The following is a 27,399-nucleotide window of genomic DNA, read 5'->3' as shown; positions in this document are numbered from 1 at the left end:
ATTTCTCTATGTTGAATTTCATTTTGTTAGCTTTGGCTCATTTGATACATTAACCTCTTTAGGCTTTTGGCTATTTGCTTTTATCATTTTTGTTCCTTTCAAGGAGCCAGATGCCCATGAGTTATTATCAACTATCACACTAGTAATTCTGGCAATTCAGCTCATTATATGAGTTTTATTTCCTTCTATTTAATGCAGAAGGAAATAACCACAAGGCAATGACTGGCATGGTGCGATATTTCAGCACATATTCTGTTTGATTTGCAGTTAGCTACCTTTTTGCTGTTAATGTTCAAGGACAGGGAACAGAAGGACAGTCAGTTTCAGCTAAATCTAGCAGTCAGTTTCCAGGAGACAGAGGATGATTACCCTCTGCTTCCATGTAAATGCCCAAAAGACAACACATATGAGAACCCAGAGGATAGTTATAAAGGTTTTTGGCCTAGTTCTAACTAGGGATATAATTCTTCACTATGGGTCTCCTTGAATGTAGCAAGATGTAATTTCAGCAATTTTCTTTTCACTGGGAGAAAATCTTAAAAATAATGCAACTTTTGAAGGTTATTTGAAATTCAGAATTTATTTTGTGCAAAACTCAAAACTTTCTGTACAGAAAACAGCATGTTCTGCATAGAAAATAATATTTCAATGCAGAAATATTATTTCCTGCTTAGAAAATAGTGTATTCTGTGCCAAGTAACCTTGTGCAAATTTTGTACAGAACTCCTCAACTGCAAAGATTCTCATCTGTCCAGGATTCTTCATGTCATGGTTTCTCAACAACTGAAAAACATGTTTTTTTGATTATTAAAAAAAATATTCTTTCCACCCCTAGTTTCTGAACAACCCTAGAGGAAATTTGTGAGCTCCTATGTTTATGATATACTTACGGGAGATTGTCAAAGAACACGTTGAAATCTCAATTCCTTTTTTAGAACAGATTATCTCACAGGAAATAACATGTAGGGCACTAATGTTATGACTCAGAAAGAAATGCTACTCACCAACAGTGAGCAAGAAGATCTCAATTAAAAGGCTGCTTTAGAATCAAGCAATTCTGTTATTTAAATTATGGCTCATAAGAAGGGAAAAGGTACTATTGCTTATCCAGCCCAGAAAATGATCCAAGCCAGACCTTGTAAAAGTTATTTTTGGGGAACTATGCAATTTCTCCAGCCAGCATGGCCATTGGGATTTGGCTGTCATAGTCCCCAAATGTTACACTTCCAAGTTCCTGCTAAAGCTGCTTGGAGTTCTATACCTTTGATTGTGCATAGGTTGGCAGCTTGGAGAGAGATTGACAAGGAAGTTTCTTTATTCTAAAGAAACAGTTAACAATAAAGTAAAACAATGCACTTCTCTGCAGAGTTAACTCCAGTATGAACACTGGAGTTATGCACACAAGGATTAATGTATCTCTCTGGGATGATACAGTTCATAAGTATTGATATAAATAAACAACAAAAGGTCAAGGAAATGAATGATCAAAATGTTGACATTCGCAGTTGTTTTCTTGGAAAATGGGTTGCCTCTTTCTGTAACAAATGGCAACAGCTGACTGTGCCCAGTATGTAATTTCATACAGTTCTCCTCCTTTTGGTTAATGATGCTTGCTTTGTTTTTTTTTTTTAAATCTCACTTCAAGATCTTGTACCTAGATTGCACAGTCTGCTCGAAAGCAAGGATCCGAACCCCCACCCCTAAAATTAATGCTAATATGCATCATGATAAATAATCTGCCAGCTGGCATAATGGCTAAAAGCCCTTTGCATGTCATTTGTACAATGTATCTCCCAGGAGTGAATGCCAAGATGAAATCTGTTACTATTTGCGCAGCAAAGGCAGACATGGAAACTTGTCACTCGTGTTCCCTGGTCTCTGAAGAGTTACTCGGAAATATGGCACTCCCTTGTGAGGCGTTACTTAATTGTGACTTGGTTTTCATTAAGAACTGTGCTCTCCTGTACATAATTCTTTCCTGCTCCTGCTTCAGCTCAATGTATGAGCGAGAAAACGTGTGGAAGATGGATGTGACAGGAAAGGCCATGAGAAGGATGCCACTCAGGATGCTGCTCAGTGCCACCACTTGTCCTGGGATGCTTCTAGGTACCATATCACCGTAGCCCACTGTTGTCATGGTGATTACAGCCCACCAATAGGAAGCAGGGATGCTGGTGAACTCCTGGGAACCGGCCATCTCATTTTCGATCACATACAGGAGGGGTGCAAACAGTGCAATGGCTACACAAAGGAACAAAAGCAAGAGTCCAAACTCACGGGTGCACCTCCGAGCAGTGAGCCCTAAAGTCTGCAGGCCTAGCGAGTGTCTGGCAAGCCGCATGACGTAGAGAATCCTCAAGGCACGGAGTATGCGAAGCACCAGGCCTACCTTGTCCAGGTAGATGTTGCCAGAGCTTGGCTTTTTATTACTACCCACTGAGGCAGTGTCTAGTAACAGAGTGATGTAATAGGGCAGGATGGCAACTATATCAATCAGGGTCAATGGATTCCTCAGAAACACAAATTTGCTGGGTGCCTGAATAAACCTTAAAATGAACTCCAAAGAAAACCACCCTACGCAGACTGATTCCACTATGAAAATGTTGTAGCACATCTGAGAACATTCACCCTGGAGTAAGAGAGAAGGATAGTGTATGAGCTCATGAAGTCAGTTTAACACAAATTACAGCAAAATTCCACTGAGAACAAAAAAAATTCCAGCTGGGTCAGTGCCTTTAAGTTCATCATTCCTATTTCTCAGAGGTCCTGAGAAGCCCAAAAGTCAGAATGGACATGAAAGTTATTGACTATTCCTATCACCAGACTCAGTGTTCATAATAAGTCTGCTTCAGATGAGAGAATTTCCATTTCATACAGAGAAAGGGAATATGTGGCTCTCCAAATGTTATGGGACTGCAACTCCCATAATTGCTCACCATGGACAAGACTAATGGGACTTGCTGTCCAGAATCAGTTAATAGTTAATAGCCACTGCTAGAGCATAAAAGGGGAGATGACACTCAAAAGAATCAGAAAAGCAATAGACGAGAACCTGAAACTTAGAAACAAATACTCAAATAAATAAAAAATACTGCTCATGTGTAATTGAGATAAAGGATAATCAGAAGTGATTGGTCCCAGACTCACAGATGCTTAGACAAATGTGGGCATTTCAATAATATTTTATATGTCTAGTGTAGGGATCAGGCAGCTTGGTGGTTTAGTACATAAACCAGGGAGCTGTTCTTCATACTATTAATTCTATTAGACTCAAGTTAATTGTAACTATTTGTATATTTACACTACAGCAGGTTCGTGCCACTTTAAATGTCATGGCTCCATCCTAGGGAATCATGAGACTTGCAGTTCTACCCTCCCAAATTAAAGCACTAGAAATACCTTGCAAAGGATTCTAAATACTTCATCTAACTATAAATCCCTGTGTTCCACAGAACAAAACCATGACAGTTAAACAAGTACTGAACTGTTAATAGTATACACAGATTCAATGTCCCACTGCTTTCAGTAGGACAACCCACCTCAAACTGGCTTTCTGGATATTCTGGACAACTCCCTTCCTTTCCCAAATACTTCCAGTTCTGGCTGGCATGATGATAGTTATAGTCATCTGGAGTACATCGAATTGAGAAAGGCTGCAGTAGGGTTTGGCTACATAGTTAGGTGTGTGTGTGTGTAAGTCTATTGTGGAAACATCTCTTTCATGTGGGCACAAAACAATATTCTCTTCAGTACTACCGCAGGTGAAAATTGTTCTTCCAGTTTGCAGCCAAAGCTATGCAGAAATGCTTGATGGTCCTTCTATTGGTCATCAAGTTTCTCTCTCCCACCAGTTTTTTGGAGCAGTTTTTAAAATGTCAATTAAACCGTGTAGAGAAAATGTAAGACAGTTAAGGCAAGTGGCTCATCTAAACCCATGGAGGAAGAATTGAAGTGAGGGAAGGAAGTCCATGTTCAATCCAGGGATTGTACATGTGTGTCTTCAGGAGTGAATGTGGGATAGGGGGAAATGGGAAGCAGTGCTCCCCCAGCAACAACAAATAAACTGCACTTTGACCTAAATCTTCTGGTTAGCCTTGAATAGAGTAGTCCTATATTGGATTTACCTGTGTGTTGACCTATCATTCAACAAGTGATTCTAGTTTTTTGGCTACAATTTTCTTTGTGGGTATATTGGCATGTAGCCTTAGTCACAACTAACATTTGCTGTCAAGGGCTTCTATTGCCCCTAGTCCTTTGGTTTGGGTGCACTGGGAGAGAAACAGAAATGTGAAGACCTGGAAAAATAAGGGGGGGGGGAATCAGAAAATAATATTTTTTTTCTGCCCCCTCCTGCAAAGTTTTTTCCCATCAAAAAAATGGGTAGAAATGGATGGCAGAAAAATGTCTTTTTCAATGATGAATAAAAAGTTTAATACTAGATGTTCATAGATTTATTGTTCCAAAGTCATTTCTAAAACCTATGAAAGGCTGCATCTGCACTGCAAAATAAGCCAGGTGAACACCACTTTAACTACCGTGGCTCAATGTTATGGAATTCTGTGAACTGTAACTTGTTGTGGCACCAGCACTCTAGTGGAGTAAGCCAAATGTCTCACAAAACTACAATTCCGAGAATTCCATAGAACTGACTGATGCCAGCTAAAGTGGTACCAAACTGCATTATTTCTGCAGTGTGGATGCAGCCTAAGAGGAAGACCTTTATGTATCACTATACAGGTTGAGTCTCCCTTATTCAAAATGCTTGAGACCAGAAGTGTTTTGGATTTCAGATTTTGTCACATTTTAGAATAATTGCATATACATAATGATACATTGTGGTAGAGTAGTTAAAATTTAGAATTTTATTTATGCTCAGGAGTTGAAAATTTTAGTACTGAAATGAATTGAGGGCAAAGTTTGTCAGGATGAAGGATTCAGGTCATGTCAAATTCTCTGCTTTGAAATGTAAACAATTTGGAAATGGCTTCTAACTTAAAATTTTAACCCAAATAAAAGGAAGTACTGCATAAACAGTTTAAGGACAGTGAAACAAAAAATATAGATAAAAGACTGATTGACATGGGACAGAGATGTATGCTAGGATATCCAATGAATATACAGGGGTGTAAATGTTTAATTTAATGTAACCAATGAAAATGTGATTTCTAGTTTCCTTTGTTCAAAATACTATAAAAACCTGGTTATTTTTAGAATTGTGGTCCCAGAATTTGGAATATGAATTTCCTCTGGGAACAATGCTGCCGCTAAATAAACTATGGCGCGTTACAGACTGCCGAGAAGCGGCGGTTTGCCGCCGCCGCCACTGGTTGCAGCGTCCGGGAGCCGCAGCATCCAAACCACGCGGCTCCCAGACGCTGCACAGGAGTGCAAAAATCGCACTCCTTTCTGGGCCCCAGAAGACGCTGTGGTGCGCTCACGGCATCACTTCTGGGGTGCAACATGAGGACGCAGAGCGTCCGCTATGTCAAAATGGTGGCGGTCGTGTGGAACGGCCGCCGCCATTTGTTATGCTGCCATTTGTTACGCCCCTTTTTCGAACGGGACGTCCTGAGGACATCCGAAATGGCGGTCTGTAACCCGCCTATGTTTCCTTTCCAATCGACTCCTTGGTCTCCCTGCTGATTTCTGGTTAAAATTCTTGTTTTAAGATAATCAATAATCAATATTCTATAACAATATCTTGGACATGGCACCCAAGTCTAAATATGATATTCATTTATATTTCATATAAACCTTATACACATAGCCTGAAAGTAATTTTATACACATTTAAAATAATTTTCTGCATAAAACAAAGGTTGTGTACACTGAATCATCAGAAAGCAAAGGTGTTACTATCTCAGCCTTCCATATGGACAATTTTGGATTTTGGAGTAATTCAGATTTAGGAATTCTGAATAAGGGAGACTCAACCTGTATATAATTTGAGATCACTATAATTCCTGGTGTTGGTTTTCTTTTCTTGGTTCATTTTATGGAAATGAGTATATTATGTCTGCTTGACTCATGGAGAACTAGTGAAAACAAGTTCTCTGTTTTACTAGTATCAATGTTTTGTTTTGATTGCCTTTTTTTGGTCTGCTCCTCAAATTGGAAAAACTAAAGCGGCTCCTTATAGATTAGGTGTTTCTTAAATTCAGGACCTTGTAGTTACATTTGTAGAAAAAGAAATTAAAAAGTAAGCTCAATTTTTAATTATATTTTCAATAAGCTGTACTTTTCATATATTAAATATGATAATTCTATGTCAAAGATATATATAGTGAATTTTAAGTTCCTGAAGTAACAATGTGACTTTCAATATGTAAAGTGAGTTTAATAGTACATTTTCAATTTTTTTTTAAAAAAAGTTATCTTTTTTACTGAAAATTCCTGAAAAAATGTGCCCTCCCATGGTTTCATAACTTCTTGAAACTTACACCTTTGGGGAGAAAGGAGAGGCAGTTTCCACCTCCATTCTGTCTCTGGAAAGAGTCAGGTTCCATTCTAAAAGCCAAACACCATTTATATCAATACATCTGAGAAGCCAAAGGTAGTACTCTACAAAATGAGTGAAAATTGGCCCTTCCATGTGGGGCAAAAGGCAGTGGGATGGCAGTGAGGTTTAGTTGCAGCCCCTTTGAAGCTAATAGGAAATCAAGAACCAAAGTGTAGAAAATTTCAATCTTTCCATAGCTTGAAAATACTATTTCACCTTCCCCAACTCTAGCCCAATATAAACGGGCATGAAGCACCATGCTGGCGCCGATTTTAGAGTTAGGGGCTGCGCAGCAACCGCACAGACCCTAACCCTAACACGGCACGGTGCCATAACAATGGCGGCGCCCCGTATACACCATTGTTATGCCATTGTTACGGCATCCTCATGGTGCTGCACGACATTTATGTAACAAGTGCACCAGTGGCGCACTCATTACATTGACTCTGCAGCGCAAAAAGAACCCAGTTTTTCTGGGTTCTTTTTCCTCCAGAGGGAAGCTGCACAGTTTGGCAGCTGTGGCTTCCCTCTGGAGGAAATTAGGCCACCAGCAGGCAGCCCTTTCGGGCGGTCTGTCCCTTGCCTCAGTCTCCCCCCATTAAACTATAGCTCCCATCACTGGGCATGCTGTATGGGGATGATGGGGCTTATTAGTCACATGTATGTGGAAGGTTCCCAGGACAGGAAAATCTGTTCAAATTAAAATCAGAAGAGGCTCTCTTTATTTGTTACTAGAGAAGAGCCTTGCAAATGATTTCCCAAGCATAATTTTTAAAATCTTCTGTGCATCATTTAATTACATTAGTTTTTTATGGCACATTGATGAACTGAAAATTGCTAGTCTTTTAGCATCAAACCAAAAATCTTCCCCTTTTCAAATGCTTCCGCTCCAAATGGTAGAAACTGATTTTCATTCCCCACAGGTAACAGACTATGCACAACCCTGCTGTACAGTATTATGTTGCCCTCTCTTAAGGTCAACTTACTCTCTCCTCTTCCTCTCTTAAGCCAGGCATGGTACTGATAGACAGGTTGACTGCAGTGATAGTCACAAAGAGCACTGATAAACAGGCAAACACTTTCCCGGGAATCCCAGATTGAGGCCTCTCCACCATGTCTTGTAGCTTTTTCATGCAAAGACCAGCTTTGGTCTCTGCCACAGCATCACACTGGTTTTCACTATCGACAAATTCATCCTCCGTTTCATTCAGTTCAGCAAATTCCTCCATCTTCTGCAGATACCTCCTTTTGCAGCACCACTCCAGGTTGTCTTCCTCAATGCCCCAGTAAAGCAGCTCCTCTTGAAATGAAAGAGCACACATCTCTCTCAAGAGTCGAAGCTTCCCTGCCCGCAGGAAAGTCAAAATGGTCCTAAATGCCCCTGGGTTCCGGTCAAAAAAGAACTCATTGCAGGTAACATCATAATCATCACAAATATTGAGGATGTCATCAAAGTTGTTGCAAAATTTTAACTGTCCTAAGCGGGTCATGGGGAATTCATCGAGAGTGGTCCATGGCAGCAAGTACTTAAAGCCTCCCACATTGATGATGATATGATGCTTCCGGTCTTCTGGGTGAACGCATTCATAGAGGTCTTTCCCAGGGTGAATGAGTTTGGCTCTTTGGTAAAAGACACCTTTGAGAGTTTCTGTTTCAGCAAAGAAAGGGTGGTTGAAGGAAGCATCTGAAGCACAGCTCAAGGCGCTGTAGTCATAGTCTGAGTTTTCTCCTGGTAAAAGCGTCATCTTGATCACCAAGTTATTTCACATCATGGGGTGGCCCAGATATAGATTTCTGCAACTGCAAAGGGAAAAAAAAGATTTTAGGGTTACAGTTTTTGAATTTTCTTTCATCCATGAGAAAAAAATTACCTTAAAAGTAATCACTTTAATCTATTTTTGATGGAAAAAATTGTATTTAAACACACATGCGCACGCACGCACGCACGCGCACGCACACACACACACAATGTTATCAAGCTAGTAAGCAATTTTGTTTGGCAATGGCTGAACTGCTATCTATAAAAATACATAAATATTTTGACTGCTTTATTGCTAATACAATTATTGATATACAAACAAAATTGCTAATCACTATATGCATTGATTGTATCATATATTACTTAGGCAGAAAATCAATTAAGACATACTTTTAATAATATTAAAAAAGAAAGTTTCATTTGTATCCAATAAAGTATGGAACAAAAAAAGAGGATACACGGGCATGTGCAAGGACATGAACCAATGTCAAAATCTCATTATGGGATAATATCTGGGAAAACAGAAGGCATTTGACAACTGATAGCACAAGGAGGACAGAGGAATTCTAAAAGCACACAACTCATCTGTTGCTATTTGCAGTTACCAAAGGAAGCCTTCTCCAAGGCTTGAACAGCAAGTTTCGTCTTGCCTCACAGCTGTCTCGCACTGGATGCGCCATCGGCGTTTGAAACTCAACATATCCAAGACAGAGCTTCTTGTCTTTCCTCCTAAGTCCACCCTTCCACACTCCTTTTCTGTCTCCGTGAACAACACTTCTATTCAAGCAGTCCAGCAAGCCCGCAGTCTTGGTTTTATCCCTCGGATCCAGACCACAGCCAAGGATTATAGATTCCTTTTGTACAATATTGTCAAAATCCAAACATTTCTCTCCGCCTCTACTGCCAAGATCCTGGTTCATGCCTTAGTGATCTCACGACTTGATTACTGTAACATCCTTCTGACAGGGCTTCTTCTTTCTCACCTTCATCTTTTAATTTCTGTCCAGCATTCAGCTGCACGCATTATCACATCCACCCACCGCTCTGACCATATCTCTCCTGTGTTGGCATCCTTTCACTGGCTCCTCCTCCCTTTCCGCATTCAGTATAAACTTCTGCTGTACACGTTTAAAGCCCTCCATGGGTTGGCCCCTCCTTACTTATCAGACCTTCTTTCTCCTCACCTTCCCACTCGGGCCCTCCGTTCTGGTAGTCAAGGTCTGCTGTCCCAGCCCAGGATTTCCTCTGCCCCATCTCGGATTTGCCCCCTTTCACTCGCTGCCCCTCACTTCTGGAACCTTCTTCCCCCACGAACAAGAGCTATCACTTCTTTAACCAGCTTCAAAACGGAGTTGAAGACCATCCTGTTCAGAGAAGCGTTCCCAGGCCTTGCTTAATTGTCGCTTGGATGAAGATTATCCATGGTTATCCATTATGAACCCAAGCCCTCCCTCCAGTCCACCTGCATTAGTCCAGGCCTTGGAGGTAGAGAGGAACTGCTGGACCTCATCCCCTTCCCCACCACTACTCCCCTCTCCTTTTGTGTGGTGTCATTTTAGATTGTAAGCCTGAGGGCAGGGAACCGTCTAATTAAAAAGACTGTATGTACAGCGCTGTGTAAATTTACAGCGCTTTATAAATAAAGGTTAATAATAATAACATATGAGGCTCTGTAGTCATTTCATGGCAACCAAGAAAGGTGGAAGGGGCATGGTATCTGGGAGCCACACTGTGCAAGCTTCATGCTAAGATAGTGACTAGCACAAAGCAGTAGCGATGCAGTAGTGGATGTCTAAATATTTTATCTAGGTGCAACCAAATTCCAAGGCCAAATCATGTTTGGTCTCATTCTACCTGATCAATTACAACAACAACAGCCTATAGAGTAGCAGTTTCCATAGAAGATGTATGTAAAGTAACAGGCTGGAAGGAACCATCAACTTTTGTGAAGCCCTATAAATTATAGACAATTCAGATCTAGTCAAGGAGCCTTTGGGAGGACAGTCTTCCAGGCTGTTGTGAATCAACAGGTTTTTAGACCCTTCCTGAGATTTGGTTGCTTGGCTAAATCCTATGTGTTGTGGATTGTGTTTTCAGTCTCACAAAGAATGAGTGGTTGACACTTACTGAGAATGGTCATTCTTGTGAGGCTGATGACACAATCCACCCCCAACCAGGAGCCAGAGGCAAAAGAAAAGCCCCACCTCCATTCCAACTGCCATCACCCTGGCCTCAGGAGACAAGAAGAGGACCTCCCTCCATTCCACTTGGCAATGTCCTGGCCTTGGAGGGAGAGAGTAAGAGGCAATTGCTGCTGAACTTAATTCCCTTCCACACTGCCATCCCCTTTCCTTGTCTGTTGTATCTTTAGACTGTAAGCCTGAGGGCACGGACCAATCTAATTAACAATTTGTAAACTTTGTTCATCTGATATGGTCCTGGCCCCAGAGGGAGAGAAGACACAGGCAAAGCTCCATCATGCCTAGTTCAGACAGAAGAAGGATGCTAGAGACATGATTTCTGGAACTCATGAAATAAGAATAACCCCACCTTTGTTAAATAGACATTTGAAGAAACAAACAGCTTCCCAATAAATCTGCCTTCACACTACAAGTGTTGTGTCTGAGCTCTTAATTACTATTTTCAGTTTTGCATTGTATAAAAAATGTTTTGCATTGTCTTAATTATGTTTGTAGGACAACATAAAAGGAATTTAAGTTTTTTCAATCTATTCATTTCTACTTGTTTTATATTCTCTAACATAATTTGGAAACACTGCATAACAATTAGGCAATGAATAAAATTATATTTCCAGTCATTCATGTTTGCATATTTCCCACCAATTCACATTAACTGCAACAGTCCCACTGATAATTCTGGAAGGAGACCCAGCAGCTGCAGTGTGGGAGAACCTGTAATGGAAAGAGCTGCCTCCAGCTTGGATATGACCTTTTTATGTTGGAGGCCTTCTCTCACAAACAGCAAGTGTTTTATTTAAATGCCATTTAAACATAATGAATCAAGAATGCCTGGTGCGGGGCAGGGTCAGCAAGAATGGAGCCATATATTTGAGACTAATGAGAAATTGTGAGTAACTACCAGGTAAAGGAAATATCTGCTCTACTAGTTCTCACTTTGCCAAGTGATCCAGTCATTTAGTCAAGAAACCTCTGCCAGGCTATCTCTGATTGTTGACCATCTGATCTCTGCTTTAAAACCTCTCACAAAGTTGAGTTTGGTCTCTTCCTTGTATTCTGATCAAGGCAGCTCTTCTTAATATTCATGCCATTTGAAGTTATTGGTTAATTACCATTTGGAACAAAATAAAACAATTTTGTTTCATCAACTATGTGACAGCCCTTCATATATTTGAAGATGGCTTTCATATCACAATCTTCTTTTCTACAGGCCAAATATAGCGAACTCAATTACACTCGAACATTGAGGGGGGGAAATCCCCTCATAATCTTGGTCTTCAGGTTTGCTGTCATCATCTCTGTCACTTCCCAGCATATATCATTTTTGTCATATTTTCCTCTGGACACATTCCAGTTTGTCATTATCTTGTTATTACTGTGTCCTTCACCAGCTCAGCACATTACTCCAGATATGGACTGACCAGAGGAGAATTTTCTGCGATATGAATACTGTAGTATATACCTGTTGATGCAGCCTACAGCTGCATTAGCTGTTTTGTCGCAGTATTGCACATTATTATTTCAAAAAGGCAAGCAGCTCCAAGTAGCTTACTATCTAATTTAGAGACTATGGATGGCAACAGAGAGAAGGAAGGAAGATGGAAAAGGAAGTAAAATTTGGTGACAAAATGGGGACAAAATTATATGTGCAATAGTCAATATCAATGTCAGTTTATTTTCTTTTAGTTCAATATCAATGTATGTGTATACATTTAAGTCACCTGTTGACTTACAGCAACCCCATGAATTTCATAGTTTTTCCTTAGGCAAGGAATACTCAGAGCTGAGGTGGTTTTACCAGAGCTTTCCTCTGAACTTCCAGCACCTGGTATTTGTTGGCGGCCAGGGCCAAGTACTAACCAGGGCTGACCCTGCCCAGGTTCCAAGATCAGATAGGATCTGGTGTCTTTAGTGTCTTTAGGCCTTTATATCAATAGTCAATATGATGTTAAAGTTGATTTAAGTAATTTATGGTTCATTGATACATAAATAAAAAGTTAATAATAATTAATAAAGTACAGAGAATGTGTTGCTAATTTCTACTAACTATTATTATAAATGTATAGAAAGAATTTCAATAAGTGTTGTAATATTTAAGAAAGAATTAATTTCTAAATTTTTCAGCTAATTTTAAGTCTATTTTAAAATTTTGTATCTTTAAATTTTAACCCCCTTTGAAAATCCCAAATACAAAAATAAAAATGTATTTGCATTTATTTTATTTAAGTAATTGCTATTGCCTCCTAGTCACATATAAAAGCAATTAAAACAATACAAGTATTTATAACTCTCTCTCTCTCTCTCTGTGTGTGTGTGTGTGTGTGTATAATAAAATGCACATTAAAATATTCTCTAAAAATGTTTAAAAGCAACATAAAACAGTCCTAAAATGAAATTTTAAAACAGTTTAAAAAGAGCAATTTCAAGGACTGAAGGCTACACAGAAGAGCACTGTTTTAGCCACATGCCAGAAACTGAAAATAAATGGAGCCAGCACAAATTCCTCTGGTAGGGAGTTCAATAGTTGGTATTGAGAGAAGATATGGAATTGGAAGTAATCAAGGAAGTAATGGTTAAGTGGGCTAGAAACATTGGGCACGAATTAAAATTGGCAGACTGGGAGAAATCATGGCAGAATATTAAAAAATATACTGTCTCGCAACGAATTAGAGAAAATTGTTACAAATTATTTTATCGCTGGTACCTGACACCTGACAAAATCTCTAAAATATATAAGAATAGTTGTAACACTTGCTGGAAATGCAAAAAGGAGCCTGGCACTTTCTTCCACTGTTGGTGGTCCTGTGTGAAAGTAGGGAAATTTTGGGATATGATCAATTCAACGTTATCAGATATGTTAAAAATACATATAGATAAGAAGCCGGAACTGTATTTACTTAATATGATTGATACATCTTTGGAGAAAAACTTTGGTAAAATTCTGTTTTACTCAATTACCATAGCAAGAATCCTGCTGGCACAGAAGTGGAAGGAAGAAGTGATCCTGGACAAAAAGGAATGGCTATCTAATCTCTATGAAGCAATAGAAATGGATAAGCTAACGCAAATTTTAAGAGGAAAATCGACAGAGATAGTAAATGACAACTGGAAACCTGTGACGGATTACTTAAAGAAAATTTGGGTAGTTTAGACGATTATTGGTTGCATTAGGGGGCTGTAATTCTGGGTTACTTGGAATACAAGATATATATAATTTACATAATTGAGAGAATGGAATGTTATAGTTAGATAGAATAAGCTGGAATAGAGAGGATTGCTGGGATTTGTAAATGAACCGGGTAACTTGTATAATCTGGTCAAATTAAGATAATCTCAACAGACACATTGTTTTACTTGGATATCTTAGGGTAATAGAATTAGGTGAAGTCGCAAAACATATAATGAAGGAAAGAAGGTCACGATTGGTTACTCGCTGTATAAACAGTACGGAAAGGAAAGGAAGTTGTATGAATGTTAAAGTGAGAGAGAGTTAGAGAGAATGAGAAGATTAGAAGACCCAAACTCAAGGTTTGAGAAAGAATTTTTTAGGAAATAGAAAGAAGTAAGAAGAATACGTTTTAGATACTTGAGTAGGGAATCGTGAGTATATCTGTTATAGTAGTATGTCTGTAATATGTTGTTGTTGTTGTCTGATATGGGACTGTTTGTTTTATAATTTTGATGTTGTTGTTTGACTTGTGATATTAGAATATGTATACATGTTTTTTATATCAATAAACTTATTAATAAAAAAAATAGTTGGGATGCTGCCAGAGAGAAATCTGTTACACGTACATATCAACCTAACTTCACCATGTGCTGGGATCTAGCCCTTGAACACTTAACCTGAAAAACTGTTCCTGGTCCCATGACACTTGCCCACCCTTGACAGAGCTTCATATACTCCCACAGCATTCACAAATACTTAAACCACTCCAGATTATCATCTTAACACTGATATTGATAGACTTGCTGGACATTTTTCTTGACAAAAGCTCTTGGCCTTGAGAAATTGCACTGTGTAAATCAGGGGTAGGCAACCTGCGGCCCGCGGGCCGGATGCGGCCCGGCGAGGCCTTGGGACCGGCCCCAGCCCAGTCCTGCCGCTGATTGCCGCTGGGGCCTTTGGGGGGCAATTGTCTATAGAAGCCTCAGAAACATGCATTTATATTAACATTTTTTAAAAAATCAGCAATTTTTTCACGTGTCCTCCATTTTTTTAAAAAGTGTCTTCCATTTGAAAATTTTGTCCTACATTTGTCCTGGTTTATTTAAAGATTGCCTACCCCTGGTGTAAATGATTAAATTTGTGACCTGGGAAGTCATTGGGTCAACTCTCACCTCAGCTAAAAATAAACTTGTTGGTTTAAGCAAAGCCACTACTGTTGAGCCTCATGCCACCTCCCACTGTAATTTGTTGCTGTTGTGTGCCTTCAAGTCACTTCTGATTTATAGAGACCCTAAGGTGGACCTATCATGGAGTTTTCTTGGCAAGATTTGTTCAGAGGAGGTTTGCCATTGCCCTTTCCTAAAATTGAGAGCATGTGATGGGACCAAGGACACCCATTGGGTTTCATGGCTGAGCTGGTAATTGAACCCTGGTCTTCAGAGTCATAGGAGTTTATCACACGGGGCACTTACCGCTGCCCAAATGTTGCTGAAGTGTTACCAAAATGTTTCAGAAGTGCCGGAGGTGGGATCATCCATCGCACTTCTGAAATGTCATAGGGGCTTTTCGCTTTCCTTCTGTCATAGAAGCGTTTGCGGGGAAAGCCTCAGAAAAGCCATTTTTATTAACGGGATCTTTCGTTAATAAATGATCCCACCTCCGGCGCTCCTGAAACATTTGGGTAACATTTCAGCAACATTTGGGCAGAGGTAAGTGCCCCGTGTGATAAACTCCAGAGTCTGACACTGAAAACCCTAGGCCACACTGAATAACATTGCTCACAGATGAGGAAGCACTAAGAAGGATGTTAATATACAGAGGTTTCTAAGCAGGGAGTTATTAGACTCATATAGCTGGAAGAGACTTCAAGGACTATCCAGTCCAATCCCCTGCCATGCAGGAATACACAATAAAACCACTTTCAATAAATGGTCATCCAGCCTCTGTTTAAAAACCTCCAAAAAGGGAGACTTCACCACTCTCTGAGGAAGCATATTCCACTGTCAAAAACTGTCAGGAAGTTCTTCCTAATGTTTAGATGGAATCTCCTTTCCTGTAGTTTGAATCCACTGGTCCCGGTCCTATTCTCTGAGCTGCAGGGAACAAACTTGTTCCATCCTCAATATGCCATCCCTTCAAATATTTAAACAGGGCTGTCATATCACCTCTTAACCTTCTCTTCTCTCCAGGCTAAACATACCCAGCTCCCTAAACTGCTCCACACAGGGCACGGTTTCCAGAACTTCCACCATTTTTGTTGCCTTACTCTAGATATGAATTGTACTGCCTCTAATTGGACACAGTTTTCCAGGTGAAGCCTGGTCAAATCAGAATAGAATAGGAAAAAGGGAAAAAAAAGAATAGAGTGGTATTAGTATTGATACAGCCTAGAATCACATTGGCTTTTTTTAGCTGCTGCATCACACTCTTGACTCATATTCAATTTCTGTTCTACTAAGACTCCTAGATCTCATTCACATATGGTGTTATCAAGCCAGGTGTCCCCGATCCTATATCTGTGTTTTTCATTTCATTTTCCTCCCTGTAAATGTAGTACAGTTGACCCTTCCCTTACATGGGGATCCATTCCGGACCCCGCTGCGTAAGGGAAAAAAATTTGTAAACTCAAGCCCCATTAGAAATAATGGGGTTTGTTCCTGTGGTGCGCACCCCATTGCTTCTTCCAGAGTGCGGGTGAAGTCTTTACGGCATGGCTTTCAGCATATGCTGGAAACTGCGTATGAAGCAGGCGCACTGTAATACCTTAAATTTCTCTCTGCTAAAATTCATTTTGTTAGTTTTGGCCAAGCTTTCTAATCTATTAAAGTCACTTTGAAATTTGATTCTGTCCTCTGGGGTATTACCTACTTTTCTTAATTTGGTGTCATGTGCAAATTTCATAAGCATGCCCTCTATTCTTTCATCCAAGTATGTTCTAGAAAGACACAATTTAATTTCTCAGTCTGACTTGTGGGTCTGTAGTAGACTCACACATTAATATCTGTTACCCCAGGACCAGCCCCCAGTCACCTGTTGTCAATTCATATCAAATTAATATCAAAAAGGGATGTTACAGGCAGGTAGCCTAAGGGGATGACCCAGAACAGGAAATCAGTCATACAATACAGTGTGTCCTTCTTTTATGCGGGGGATCCGTTCCGGAACCCCCCCCCCCGTGTAAAAGAAATTGCGTGTATGCTTGAGCCCCATTACAAGTATTGTTTCTTCTGGCGCATAGCGCCACTTCTTCCAGCACTGCTTTCAGCGTATAATGCGCTCGCATATGACACGGGTGCACTGTATTAGGAAATCTGGATGGCTCAGCATGGGGGAAGCCAAGCTACTTAGCCATGATGGGATTGCCCAAGATTGGAACCAGCATACCATATATACTTGTGTATAGGTCGACCTCATGTATAAGACTAGGACAGTTCTTGGGGCCAAAACCATGCATTTTGATATGACCCGTGGTTAAGTCAAGGGTCAAACACTGGGGCATATTACAAAAGATCTAAAGGGGGAAACAAACCACCACCTCCCTCCCTACTTCTCCCTCTCTGGACTTCTCCCAAGGGTCACAGTCTTGGCATGGAAAATGGGAAAATAAACCTCGGCACATATTCTCTCTCTCCCCCCTCCCTTTACCACTAGGATTTCGAAGGCTCATGGCTTGCAAAATGGGTACAGACCTCTCTCTCTCTCTCCCTCTTCCCCTTCACCCCCAGGACTTCCAAAGCTCTTGGCTTGCAAAACTGAGTGCAAACTTCTCTCTCTTTCTTCCCTTCACCCCCAGGGTTTCTAAGGCTTGTGGGTCTGTAGTAGACTCACACATTAATAATAATAATAATAATAATAATAAATTTTATTTCTAGCCCGCCTTTCCAAAAAAATGATCAAGGCGGCTTACAAAAGTTAAAAACAGTTACAATACAAAGTAAACAATTACAGTATAAAAGTTAAAACATTACTGCATAAAAAGGGAACAGGAATCAGGAAAAATACACATGTCAAGGGCAAAAACAATCAAATCACAATGGTCCGGGGTCAGAAGAGGAAAAGAAGGGGCAGAGGAAAAACAGTTAACTAAAGTCGGAAGGCCAGCCGGAATAAGTATGTTTTTAAATTCTTTTTAAAAGAATCTAGTGAGGCGGCGGAGTGAAGCTCTACAGGGAGCTTATTCCAAGAAAATGGGGCAGCGATGGTAAAAGCCCTCTGTGAGGTCCTCACAAGATGTGATCTAGGAACCTCTAACAAGTTAGTCCCGGATGTTCAAAGTGTGCGGGGTGGACTATATGGGGAGAGGCGGTCCTCCAAGTACCCTGGGCCCAAGCCATTTAGGGCTTTATAGGTCAAAACCAACACCTTGTATTGAGCTCGGAAGCGAATAGGCAGCCAATGTAGATCTTTTAAAATAGGTGTTATATGATCTGACCTGGAAGTACCAGCGACCAATCTAGCTGCCATGTTCTGTACCATTTGCAGCTTCCAAGTTTGGTACAAGGGTTGCCCCATGTAGAGCGCATTGCAGAAATCCAATCGAGAGGTTACCAAAGCATGTACAACAGTTTCAAGGTCCCTACGGTCCAGGTAGGGACGCAGCTGGCGTATCAGCCGAAGCTGATAACAAGCACTCCTGACAGTCGCATCCACCTGAGAAGTCAGCTGGAGCGACGAATCAAGGAGTACTCCCAAGCTGCGCACCGAGTCCTTTAAGGGGAGCGTGACCCCGTTCATTAACATCTGTTACCCCAGGACCCAGCCCCTAGTCACCTCTTGCAAAATGGGGTACAAGCCTCAGCATACTCTCTCTATGTCTCTCTCCCTTGCCTCACCAGCTGTTTGTTAGCTTTGCTTATGAAGGAAGGCTGAGTGATAAGGCACATGGAGAAAGACAGGAGAGCACATGGGGACTCAAACAGGGAGGCAAACACACACTCTCTCTCCCTTGTCTCAGCAGCTGTTTATTAGCTCTGGCTATGAAGGAAGGCTGAGGGATAACACACACAGAGGGAGGATTCAAACAGGGTGGCAAACTCTCTCTCTCTCCCCCCACCTCCTTATCTCCCTTGTCTCACCAGCTGTTTGTTAGATCTGGCTGCGAGAGAAGGCTGAGGGATAAGAGACACACTCACACAAAGAGGAGAGTGTGCACGGGGACTCAAACAGGGAGCTGTTTAAAGATCCCTGGCTACAAAGGGTGGGCACTTCTTTTAGGAACTTTATAAGCAGTATTCACTTACTGCCCCATATATAAGTCAACCCATGATTTTGGAGTCCATTTTGGGGCATAAATTTCTCAATTTATAGTCGAGTATTTACAGTAATCTCTTCACCAATGATGATGGACCTGGTGATTGTTTGTATACTGCAGACAAAGGGAGTTTCCTTCTGAGAATGAAACTCTTTTGGTTTGTGGACATTTATGCCAACTGTCCAGTCGTTCTGTCATATCTCATTCCATTCTTCCTTCCTGGGAAAGTCATTTAACTCCTGAAACACTGCCCCAGGACCTATTTCGTGCTATAAATACATGTGTCTAGACAACAGAAATCTAATCTGAACAAATCTTGCCTACAAAACCCTATGATAGGTTTGCCTTAGGGTCTCCATAAGTCAAAATGACTTGAAGGCACATAACAACAAAGTGGATTTTAGAGCTACGTCTGATCTGCATGCTTCTTTTTGTCCACTCTTTTCTCCCACCTGAGGTGTGGTTAAGCTGTGATGTAGGCTGGTTTCCTTCCATCCCCATCATCTCCTCTCTAACTTCAACACCTGCATCTAAATGGTCCTCCTTCAGCATCAACCTTCCTTGACTCAATTTTTTAAAAATGTTTTTGCAAAAGAGATGGAATGTTATAGTGCAAGATATAGGGAAACAAGATGAGGGAAAATATAAAGGTCTTGCTATTAATGCAGCACAGCACAGTGGAGTGGAAATGTTCGATCTCATAACTGGAAATGTAATGGAGGGAAGTGGAGAACAGAAAACCTCTTGAGGCAAAGGTCATAACCCCATTCAACACATTATCAGTGGGACCATCCAAAAATACAGCAGAAGGAACCAAGACAGATGAATGCCATCTACCTCAGCCTATATCAGAAACTCCAAGGACAGAACCCTACACCCCACAAAAAACCCTATCATGGGAATAAATAATTACAGCTACTATCAGAAATCCATGAGAAAAACACTAGAACAGGAGGAACATTGCATGGGTATATTGTTTTTTAAAAAACTGATAAGTTCATCTACTGCCAAATCCTGAGACTCAAGGACATAGCCGGGGGGGGGGGGGGTTGGGACCCCCCATCAGGCCCTGGGGGCGTTCAAGCTCCTTCCTCCCCCCTCCCCTCCATTAAAACTACGGCGATGGAACAGAGGAAAGACAAAACAAAAGTTCCCCTTTTCCCTCTGCTCCGTGGCTTTAATGTAGGGGGGAGGGAGGAGAGAGGAGGAAGGAGCTTGAACGCCAGTTGCAAGCTCAGAGAGAGAGGGAGAGGGAGAGGGAGAGGGAGAGGGAGAGAGAGAGAGAGACCCTGTGACTCCTTTCGCTTTTGTTTCCTTCAGAGTCCGGCTTCCACTCCTCCTCCTCCTCCCCCTTCCTCCCTTGTGCTTTTGCAGAAGAAGGAAGAAGAAGGGAAGGAAGGGAAAAAAGGAAGGAAGAATAAGAGGGAGGGAGAACTGAAGAAAAGAAGGAAAAGAAAGGGAGGAAGAGGAAGGGGAGAAAGGAAGAAAGAAAAAAGGAAGGAAGGAAGCTTCTAAAAGGAAATATAAAAGAAAGAAAAGGTGACTTCTAACTTTTAGCTGTTATATCCATGTACAATATAGTATAAATAATAATAATATCCCTTACCCAAAATGCTGAGGATTAGATGTATTTTGGAGTTTTTCAGATTTTGGTATATTTATATACAGTATGTCTAATGGGATATTATACTGGGAGATGGGATCCATGTATGTTTCATATGCATCTCATAGACATAGACTGAAGGTAATTTAATGCACAATATTTTTAAAATAATGTTGTGCTTCTGCATACTGAGCTTCAGCAAAACCCTGAGACCACTATGCCTTGTACAGTGGTGCCTCGGGTTACGAAATTAATTCGTTCCGCGGCCGCTTTCGTAACCCGAAAAGCCTTCGTAAGCCGAAAACCCATAGGCGCTAATGGGGAAAAGCCGCGATTTCGTGTGAAATAGCGCCGAAAAGCACCAAAAAAATTTTCGTAACCCGAAAAAACATTCGTAACCCGGAACAATTATTTCCTATGGGATTTTTTCGTATCCCGGAAATTTCGTAACCTGGGTATTTCGTATCCCGAGGAACCACTGTATAATTCAATAATTCAGTAATTGATCTAAACCTTCAGGATTTCCAAGTTTCCTTGAGTTGGGGGTCAGACCAGATGCTCTCAGGGTCAGTTTGGGGTTTTGGAAGTCCAGAGAAAGGAGACTCAGACTCTACTCTGGACATTTCTCCTGAGAATGGACTCATGTTTTCAAAAACAGTCATTTCTGGATTTTTGCAACAACAAAAAAGAGGAGGGTCTGTGATGCAAAAAAGCAAGAGGCTTCCTTCCAGCCTTGTTTTTTCTCTTTTTTAAAAGACAAATAGAATAAAATACAGTTAGCTGGCCCTTTTTCAGCATGTCAATGGGGATGCTTTGATGGAGAGTTCCTGCATGGCAGAATGGGGCTGGACTGGATGGCCCTTCGTGGGGTCTCTTCTAACTCTATGTTTTTATGATAAATTAATTAATATATGGAATCAATCTAAGATGATGAATCGTGGCTGTGGAGTCCTATGGCCCTGCTCCAGGCAATGCTAGACTGCAGGCCCCATCATCTAGCAGCACCACAGACTGATGGGAACTGCAGTTTAATAAGGCTGCACACTGCAGAAATAATCCAGTTCGACACTGCTTTAATGCTATGGAAAATCCTGCGATTTGTAGTATGTTGTGCCACCAGAGCTCTCTGACAAAGAAGGCTAAATGTCTCACAAAACTACAACACCCAGATATTGTTGTTGTTGATATTTTCTTATATCCCGCCTTTCTCCCAATATACAGACTCAAGGTGGTGATTTTCCATAGCATTAATCTATAGTATATCTTTCTACAATGGTAGAGGGGTGCCATTGGTGCACTTGTGTGCATTGATGACGTCCGTGTGGTACTGTTTGGGTGCTGCGCTGCACAGACATCATCATCATGCACTTCATATGGAAGGGCATGTACAATGAGAGTGGCCAGGGTGTGCGGTAGGGTTGCTGTGTGTGTAAACTCTCAGCCCTCACGCACTCCTAGTTTGGGCTGAGGCCAGCGCAAAATGCCCATCTGTCCAGGCCCTAAGTTCCTGTCCAAGGCCCTAAGTTTAACTACAAGTTGAGTCTCTCCTATCCAAAATCCAAAATGCTCCAAAATCAAAACTTTTGGAACTACAATTTGCAAGGCTGGAGAGGGATGTGGAAATGGAGATAGAAGGAGGAGGAAGAAGATGTCTGGAGGGCTCCCCTGAGATCTCCTGTACAGTATAAAACAAAACAGTGCAGTATTTGTAGGCTGTAGAGGGAGATACATGAGATTTCAAAAACTTGCTTTTTTAAAAAAATGATAAACACAGTGAACTTTCTGATGACTGGGTGGCAGTGGGAAAAGGCAAGTGACACAAACTGGCAGGTGATGGGACTCAGGAAGAGCGGTCTTGACAGCAGTGGCAGCTTCCAAACTGATGGGCGGCCCAAATTCCAAGGTGCTCTCTCCAACTGCCTCTCTCTGCAGCCTACAAATACTACACCATTTTATATAAGGGAACTGATTTTGGAATATTTAACACCCACTTCTGCCCTACTAATGAAAAACCAGGACCATCGAAGACAGAAGCAAGTGGCTGGAGAAATCCCCTGTGAGCTCCCAAACAGTAATCATTTTATTTTATATACAGTAAGGAACCTGATTACCATACAAGAGATCTCAGGGGAGCTCTCTAGCCACCCACTTCTGCCTTCAAGCCACCACCACCATTGCTTCTGCACAAGGCAGAAGCGGGTGGCTAGCAAATATTTCAAAATCTAAAAAATATCCAAAATCCAAAACACTTCCTGTCCCAAGCATTTTCGATAAGGGAGACTCAACTTGTAATCTCAAGATTCCAAAGGTTGGTACTAAGACAGTTAAAGTGGAGTCACAGCATTATAACTGTACAGTTGGCCTGCCATATCTACAGATTCCTTATCGACAGATTCAACTATCCACAGCTTGAAAATAGTCCAAAAAGATATAAATTCCAAAATGCAAACCTGGATTTTGTTATTTTATATAAGGGATACCATTTTGCTACACAACTGTATATAGTGGGACTTGAGCATTCACGGATTTTAGTATCCACAGGGGGTCCTGGAGCCAAACCCCAGTGGATACCAAGGGGTCACTGTGTAGTGTGAAAGGACTACGTCTTCCAAGGGAGCTATTGACAATTGATCAGTTGCTGGACAAAAAGAGGTTTCCAAAACTGGGTGCTTTACTTTCTTTATTGCTGTACTTTTAATTGCTTCCAATTTCACTATACTTTAATATGATCATTCAATTCATTGGGTTTTATTAGCTTTTATCCTTATCTTTCTTTTTAGTTGATTGTGTTAACCACCTTCTGTCTCAGTCTGGTGAGAAAGAAAAAGATAGAAACCAACCAATCAAACAAACAAATAAATAAATAATTGGAATTCTCCTTTGGAGGATTTGGAGAAATGTTTTCCAAGATCTCTTTCTGGGAATTAAAGTGAAATCTATTTGCTTTTTTTTGTACGATTCTGCCTTACAGGGTGAAGAGGAAAATGAGCTAGTCAGAGCACTGACATTCTAGCCCACCAGCCTCTGGAATTCCTATTCAGGTTGGCTGAAAGGAAATAACATCAACCAGATAACTTGTCATCTGTTTCCTTCCAAATCCTGGCTCCATTGCAAAGCTATTGTTGGTATTAGCAATTTAATCCAAGGGGAGGTGTGGAACACTACTGTCTTTCCAAGGTTTGTTCTGGATCCTGGTTGGACAAACCTAAGCTGAGAAAAACAAGAAAAGGTGCAAATTTGTGACATAAAAATAATCTTTGAAAATAAAGAAACAGTCAGTATGTGTAAGGGAGCTGAAAGAAATATGGATGTGAAGAAATGAGTCCCACATGGGAGCAGGGGTATATAACTTCAGGAACTACAGTACTTGCAGTACAGAAAGAGAAGTGAAACCATTCTTCAGATTTGGCCATAACAGAGTTTCTGTCATCATAAAGTAAGAGAGAGAGAGACCTTTCTGCTGTTTTGAGCAGAAAGACCAATTATAAATGTAGTAATGTACTAATAAATAAAAAATAATACGTAACATCCTTCCCCAACCCAATGCCCTCCAGATATATTACACTGCAATTCCCATCATCCCCAGCCAGAATGGCCATACTAGACCAGGTGATGAGAGTTTCTATCCAACACATCTGGAGGGAACCTGCTTAGAGGAGGCTGATTTATAATAACTACTGGTTTAACTGAGGAAAAATATCACTGAATAGTTTTCTTATTCAACAGTGCTGCTGTGTGTTTTCCTTTGGAATACATATGAAGGGGAAATGAAAGCATATAGAAACCACATTAAGAGCTGCTGAGCTAAGAAATAATAAGAAAGGATAAAATGTATGCACACACATTTGGGAATAACGCCCAATGAATGCAATTACATTTACCTCTGAATCAGTTTGCACAAACTCAAATTTAGAAAGTTATATGACTGGTTTCCTATCTGCAAGAATTTAGGAAGATATCATCAGGCTAAACAGATTACAGAAACTTGCCCTTCTGAGAGCAGGAAAGAGAGCAGCAACTTTAGTGTTAAAATTTCAGTTCTCCCCCCCCCACCATTTCCAAATTTCCTCTGCAGCATTTTGAATTCTGCAATGCATCTCTGATGTAATCAGAGATCCTGTGAAAAAGGGCTTGGTACCATTTTGTGGTACAGGCAATCTTAGAGCTGTTCCCTGGATGAAAACGATAATAATGTACTATAAGCTGTCGTGCTCAGCAGAGTAAGCTGTACAAAAGTATGCACAGACTTCTGATGTGGTGGGATTCCTCCATACTTATTATTTTCCCTCTGCAGTATAAGTACCAACATAATCAGTGGCCTTTCTCAAAGAAGGCATTACCACCAGGCACCCTACAGTTCTGTCACTGACTGACCTTTTCAGAGGAAAAGTCTACTGATGGCTACCATACCTAATTGTAACCTCTAAGTTCCACAGGCAATATTCAGGGGAGCCAGAGGCAAGGTCTGTGTGTAAGTCTCCTGGAAGGATGTAACTGGCCACAGGGGACAAAGGGTGTTTCTCCAGACACAATTTTGATCTGATCTGTGAAGTCGAAGGCTTTTACAGCCATAATCCATAGTTTTTTGTGGGGTTTTCAGGCTATGTGGCTGTGCTCTGGAAGAATTTATTCCTGACCTTTCTCCTGCATCTGTGGCTGGCATCTTCCACCCATGCCACCATTCTCTGGAGATGCCAGTCACAGATACTGGTGAAATGTCAGGAATAAACTCTTCCAGAACACAGATTCATAGCCCGAAAACCCCACAAAAACCCTTTTGATCTGATCCTTTGGGCTCTTCTTATGTAGCCCTGCTGACCTAGGTATGTTTGCTAGGATGTTTTTTTTAAATCAACAGGGGATAAATGTTCAACACACTCCTCTTCGCTAGCTGAAGGACATCTTAAACATCACTCTTCCCTCCTCTTCCCATAGCCATCTTTAAAGTTCTGATTTGGCAGATTAAATTCTGTGTACTGACAAGGTCACCTCAAAACTTTTGCCCTGCCTTGTAAAACAGAACAGGGAGCCACAAGGAAATGAGATTATTGGCATATCGTGAAAATAAAAGGGAGGGTTCATTATTGCACACTGCAGCCATTAACCACAGCTGAATGATTACATACCTGGGGGGGAAATCAATTCAATATCGCTCTAAGTTTTGGCTTTGCAGAGAAAGTCTATTACAGTCTGTATGACTATGCAGAAGTGATCTCATAAGAATGCTACTTTATTACCACAGTTATAGACTGTTCTGTAAGTAAAGGAGATCTCTCTCTGTGTGTGTGTATGTTTTGTGTGCCTTTAAGTTCTTTTCGATTTGTGGTGATCCATTAAAGGCGACTCTGTCATGGGGCTTTCTTGGCAACATTTGTTCAGAGGAAGTTTGCCATTGCCCTGCCCTGAGAGCATGTGACTTGCCCAAGGCCACCCAGTGGTTTTTGTGGGGGGTTTTTGGGCTATGTGGCCATGTTCTAAAAGAGTTTATTCCTGACGTTTTGCCAGCAACTGTAGCTAGCATCTTCAGAGAATACTGACATGGAAGAGAGTGCCAGCATTCTCTGAAGATGCCAACCACCGTTGCTGGCGAAACATCAGGAACAAACTCTTGTAGAACATGGTCACGTAGCCCAAAAATCTCACAAAAAACTATGTATGCCAGCCATGAAAGCCTTCAACTTCATGTCACCCAGTGGGTTTCATGGCCGAGTGGAGAATTAAACCCTGGTCTCCAGAATCACAGTCCAACAATCAAACTACTACACCAATTCTCACAACAGTTCCAAAAAGGGGCGTATGTATAATAGACAGATCAACAGTAATATACATGTTATATGCATGTGGCAATTATGGATATGTGTACACACAAGAAAGGGTGTGCGTAGCATATATGGACATATGTATGCCCTACAGACTAATTTACTAATTTAGTAAACTAATACTAATTGTTTTAGTATTTACCAGTTTACTAATGTGGCACATTCTGCAAAAAGTTGTTATCACGCTCTTAAGCAGCTAAAAAGAAACAACTCAAGTGCATACTTATTGCAACAGATACTGCACCCAACAGAGAAGACTGAAATGCAACCATGATGAAAATAAGCCACGAAGCCACAACGAACAGTAAACATTGACAAGAATAAAGTGTTAGTACTGAAAGAATAAATTCACCCCACTTTTCAGGCAAAGGACAATTGGAGGAAGGTGAAAACTCCCTTCAATGCACCATACTCCTCAAACTGAGAGAAAACAGTCAACTAAAGAAGCAACAAGATACCAGAGGAGCAAGAACGGATGTCAGTGAGATGTCAAGTGTGTCACTAAGTTATATAGTGGTCAATCAATCATAGTTAAAGCAACTGAGAGAAAATAATGCAGGACCGCGCTAAAAGCAGGCAAATGGGACAATAGTTCAGTGGATTCAAAAGGTCCTTATCCCTTGTCAAGCAAAGCAGAGCAAGGCAATTTTGTTAGTTTAAGCAATGAGAAAATAAAGGGGACTTTGGAGTCTTACTATACATGCAGTCCAGCCAGTTAAGGTAAATGCCAGCATTACTGTTTGCTTTCTCCAAAGTGCCCCTGCTCCATCACCCATCCAGTTTTGACATTGGAATCCTGTTAAGACAAAGGCTGCATTCACACTGCATTGAAACACGGCAGTTAAAGTGGTGTCAAACCAGATTATTCCTGCCGTGTGAACGCAGCCAAACATCTTGTAGCTGCTACAGAGTACAAAAAGCAAAAGGGATGAGTAGTGTGAAAATCAAAGCTACAATTCTAGGCATACTTACTGTACTTGGACACAACAACGGCATCTGTAACCACAACTGTAATGACACCACACAATTCCTTCCAGAGTCCTGCCAACAGGATGGTTTCTCTGCACCAGGTTTACACTGAACATGGAAGAAGCCATGCCC

At 41.0% G+C, this 27,399-nt stretch overlaps 1 protein-coding gene across 1 annotated transcript; it reads right to left on the bottom strand.

Moving 5' to 3' along the window:
* Positions 1–27,399, bottom strand: KCNG1 (potassium voltage-gated channel modifier subfamily G member 1). The gene is made up of 3 exons (XM_042461586.1): positions 27,271–27,399; positions 7,486–8,299; positions 1–2,629 (listed from the first exon to the last, which is right to left on the bottom strand). Exons 2-3 carry the CDS (start codon positions 8,242–8,244, stop codon positions 1,859–1,861), a joined length of 1,530 nt encoding a protein of 509 aa, XP_042317520.1. The 5' UTR covers positions 8,245–8,299; positions 27,271–27,399; the 3' UTR covers positions 1–1,858.

This window comes from Sceloporus undulatus, chromosome 4 (assembly GCF_019175285.1).
Source record: "Sceloporus undulatus isolate JIND9_A2432 ecotype Alabama chromosome 4, SceUnd_v1.1, whole genome shotgun sequence".
NCBI classification, from domain to species: domain Eukaryota; kingdom Metazoa; phylum Chordata; class Lepidosauria; order Squamata; family Phrynosomatidae; genus Sceloporus; species Sceloporus undulatus.
This window is presented reverse-complemented; position numbering and strand designations above follow the sequence as displayed.

Bases quoted from the DNA above. Each gene is read 5' to 3' on its own strand.
- KCNG1 (XM_042461586.1), bottom strand. From the start codon at position 8,244: ATGACGCTTTTACCAGGAGAAAACTCAGACTATGACTACAGCGCCTTG. The intron at 2,630-7,485 runs GTAAGTTGACCT...CTCTTACTCCAG, and splicing joins TAAGAGAGGAAGAGGAGAGA to GGTGAATGTTCTCAGATGTG.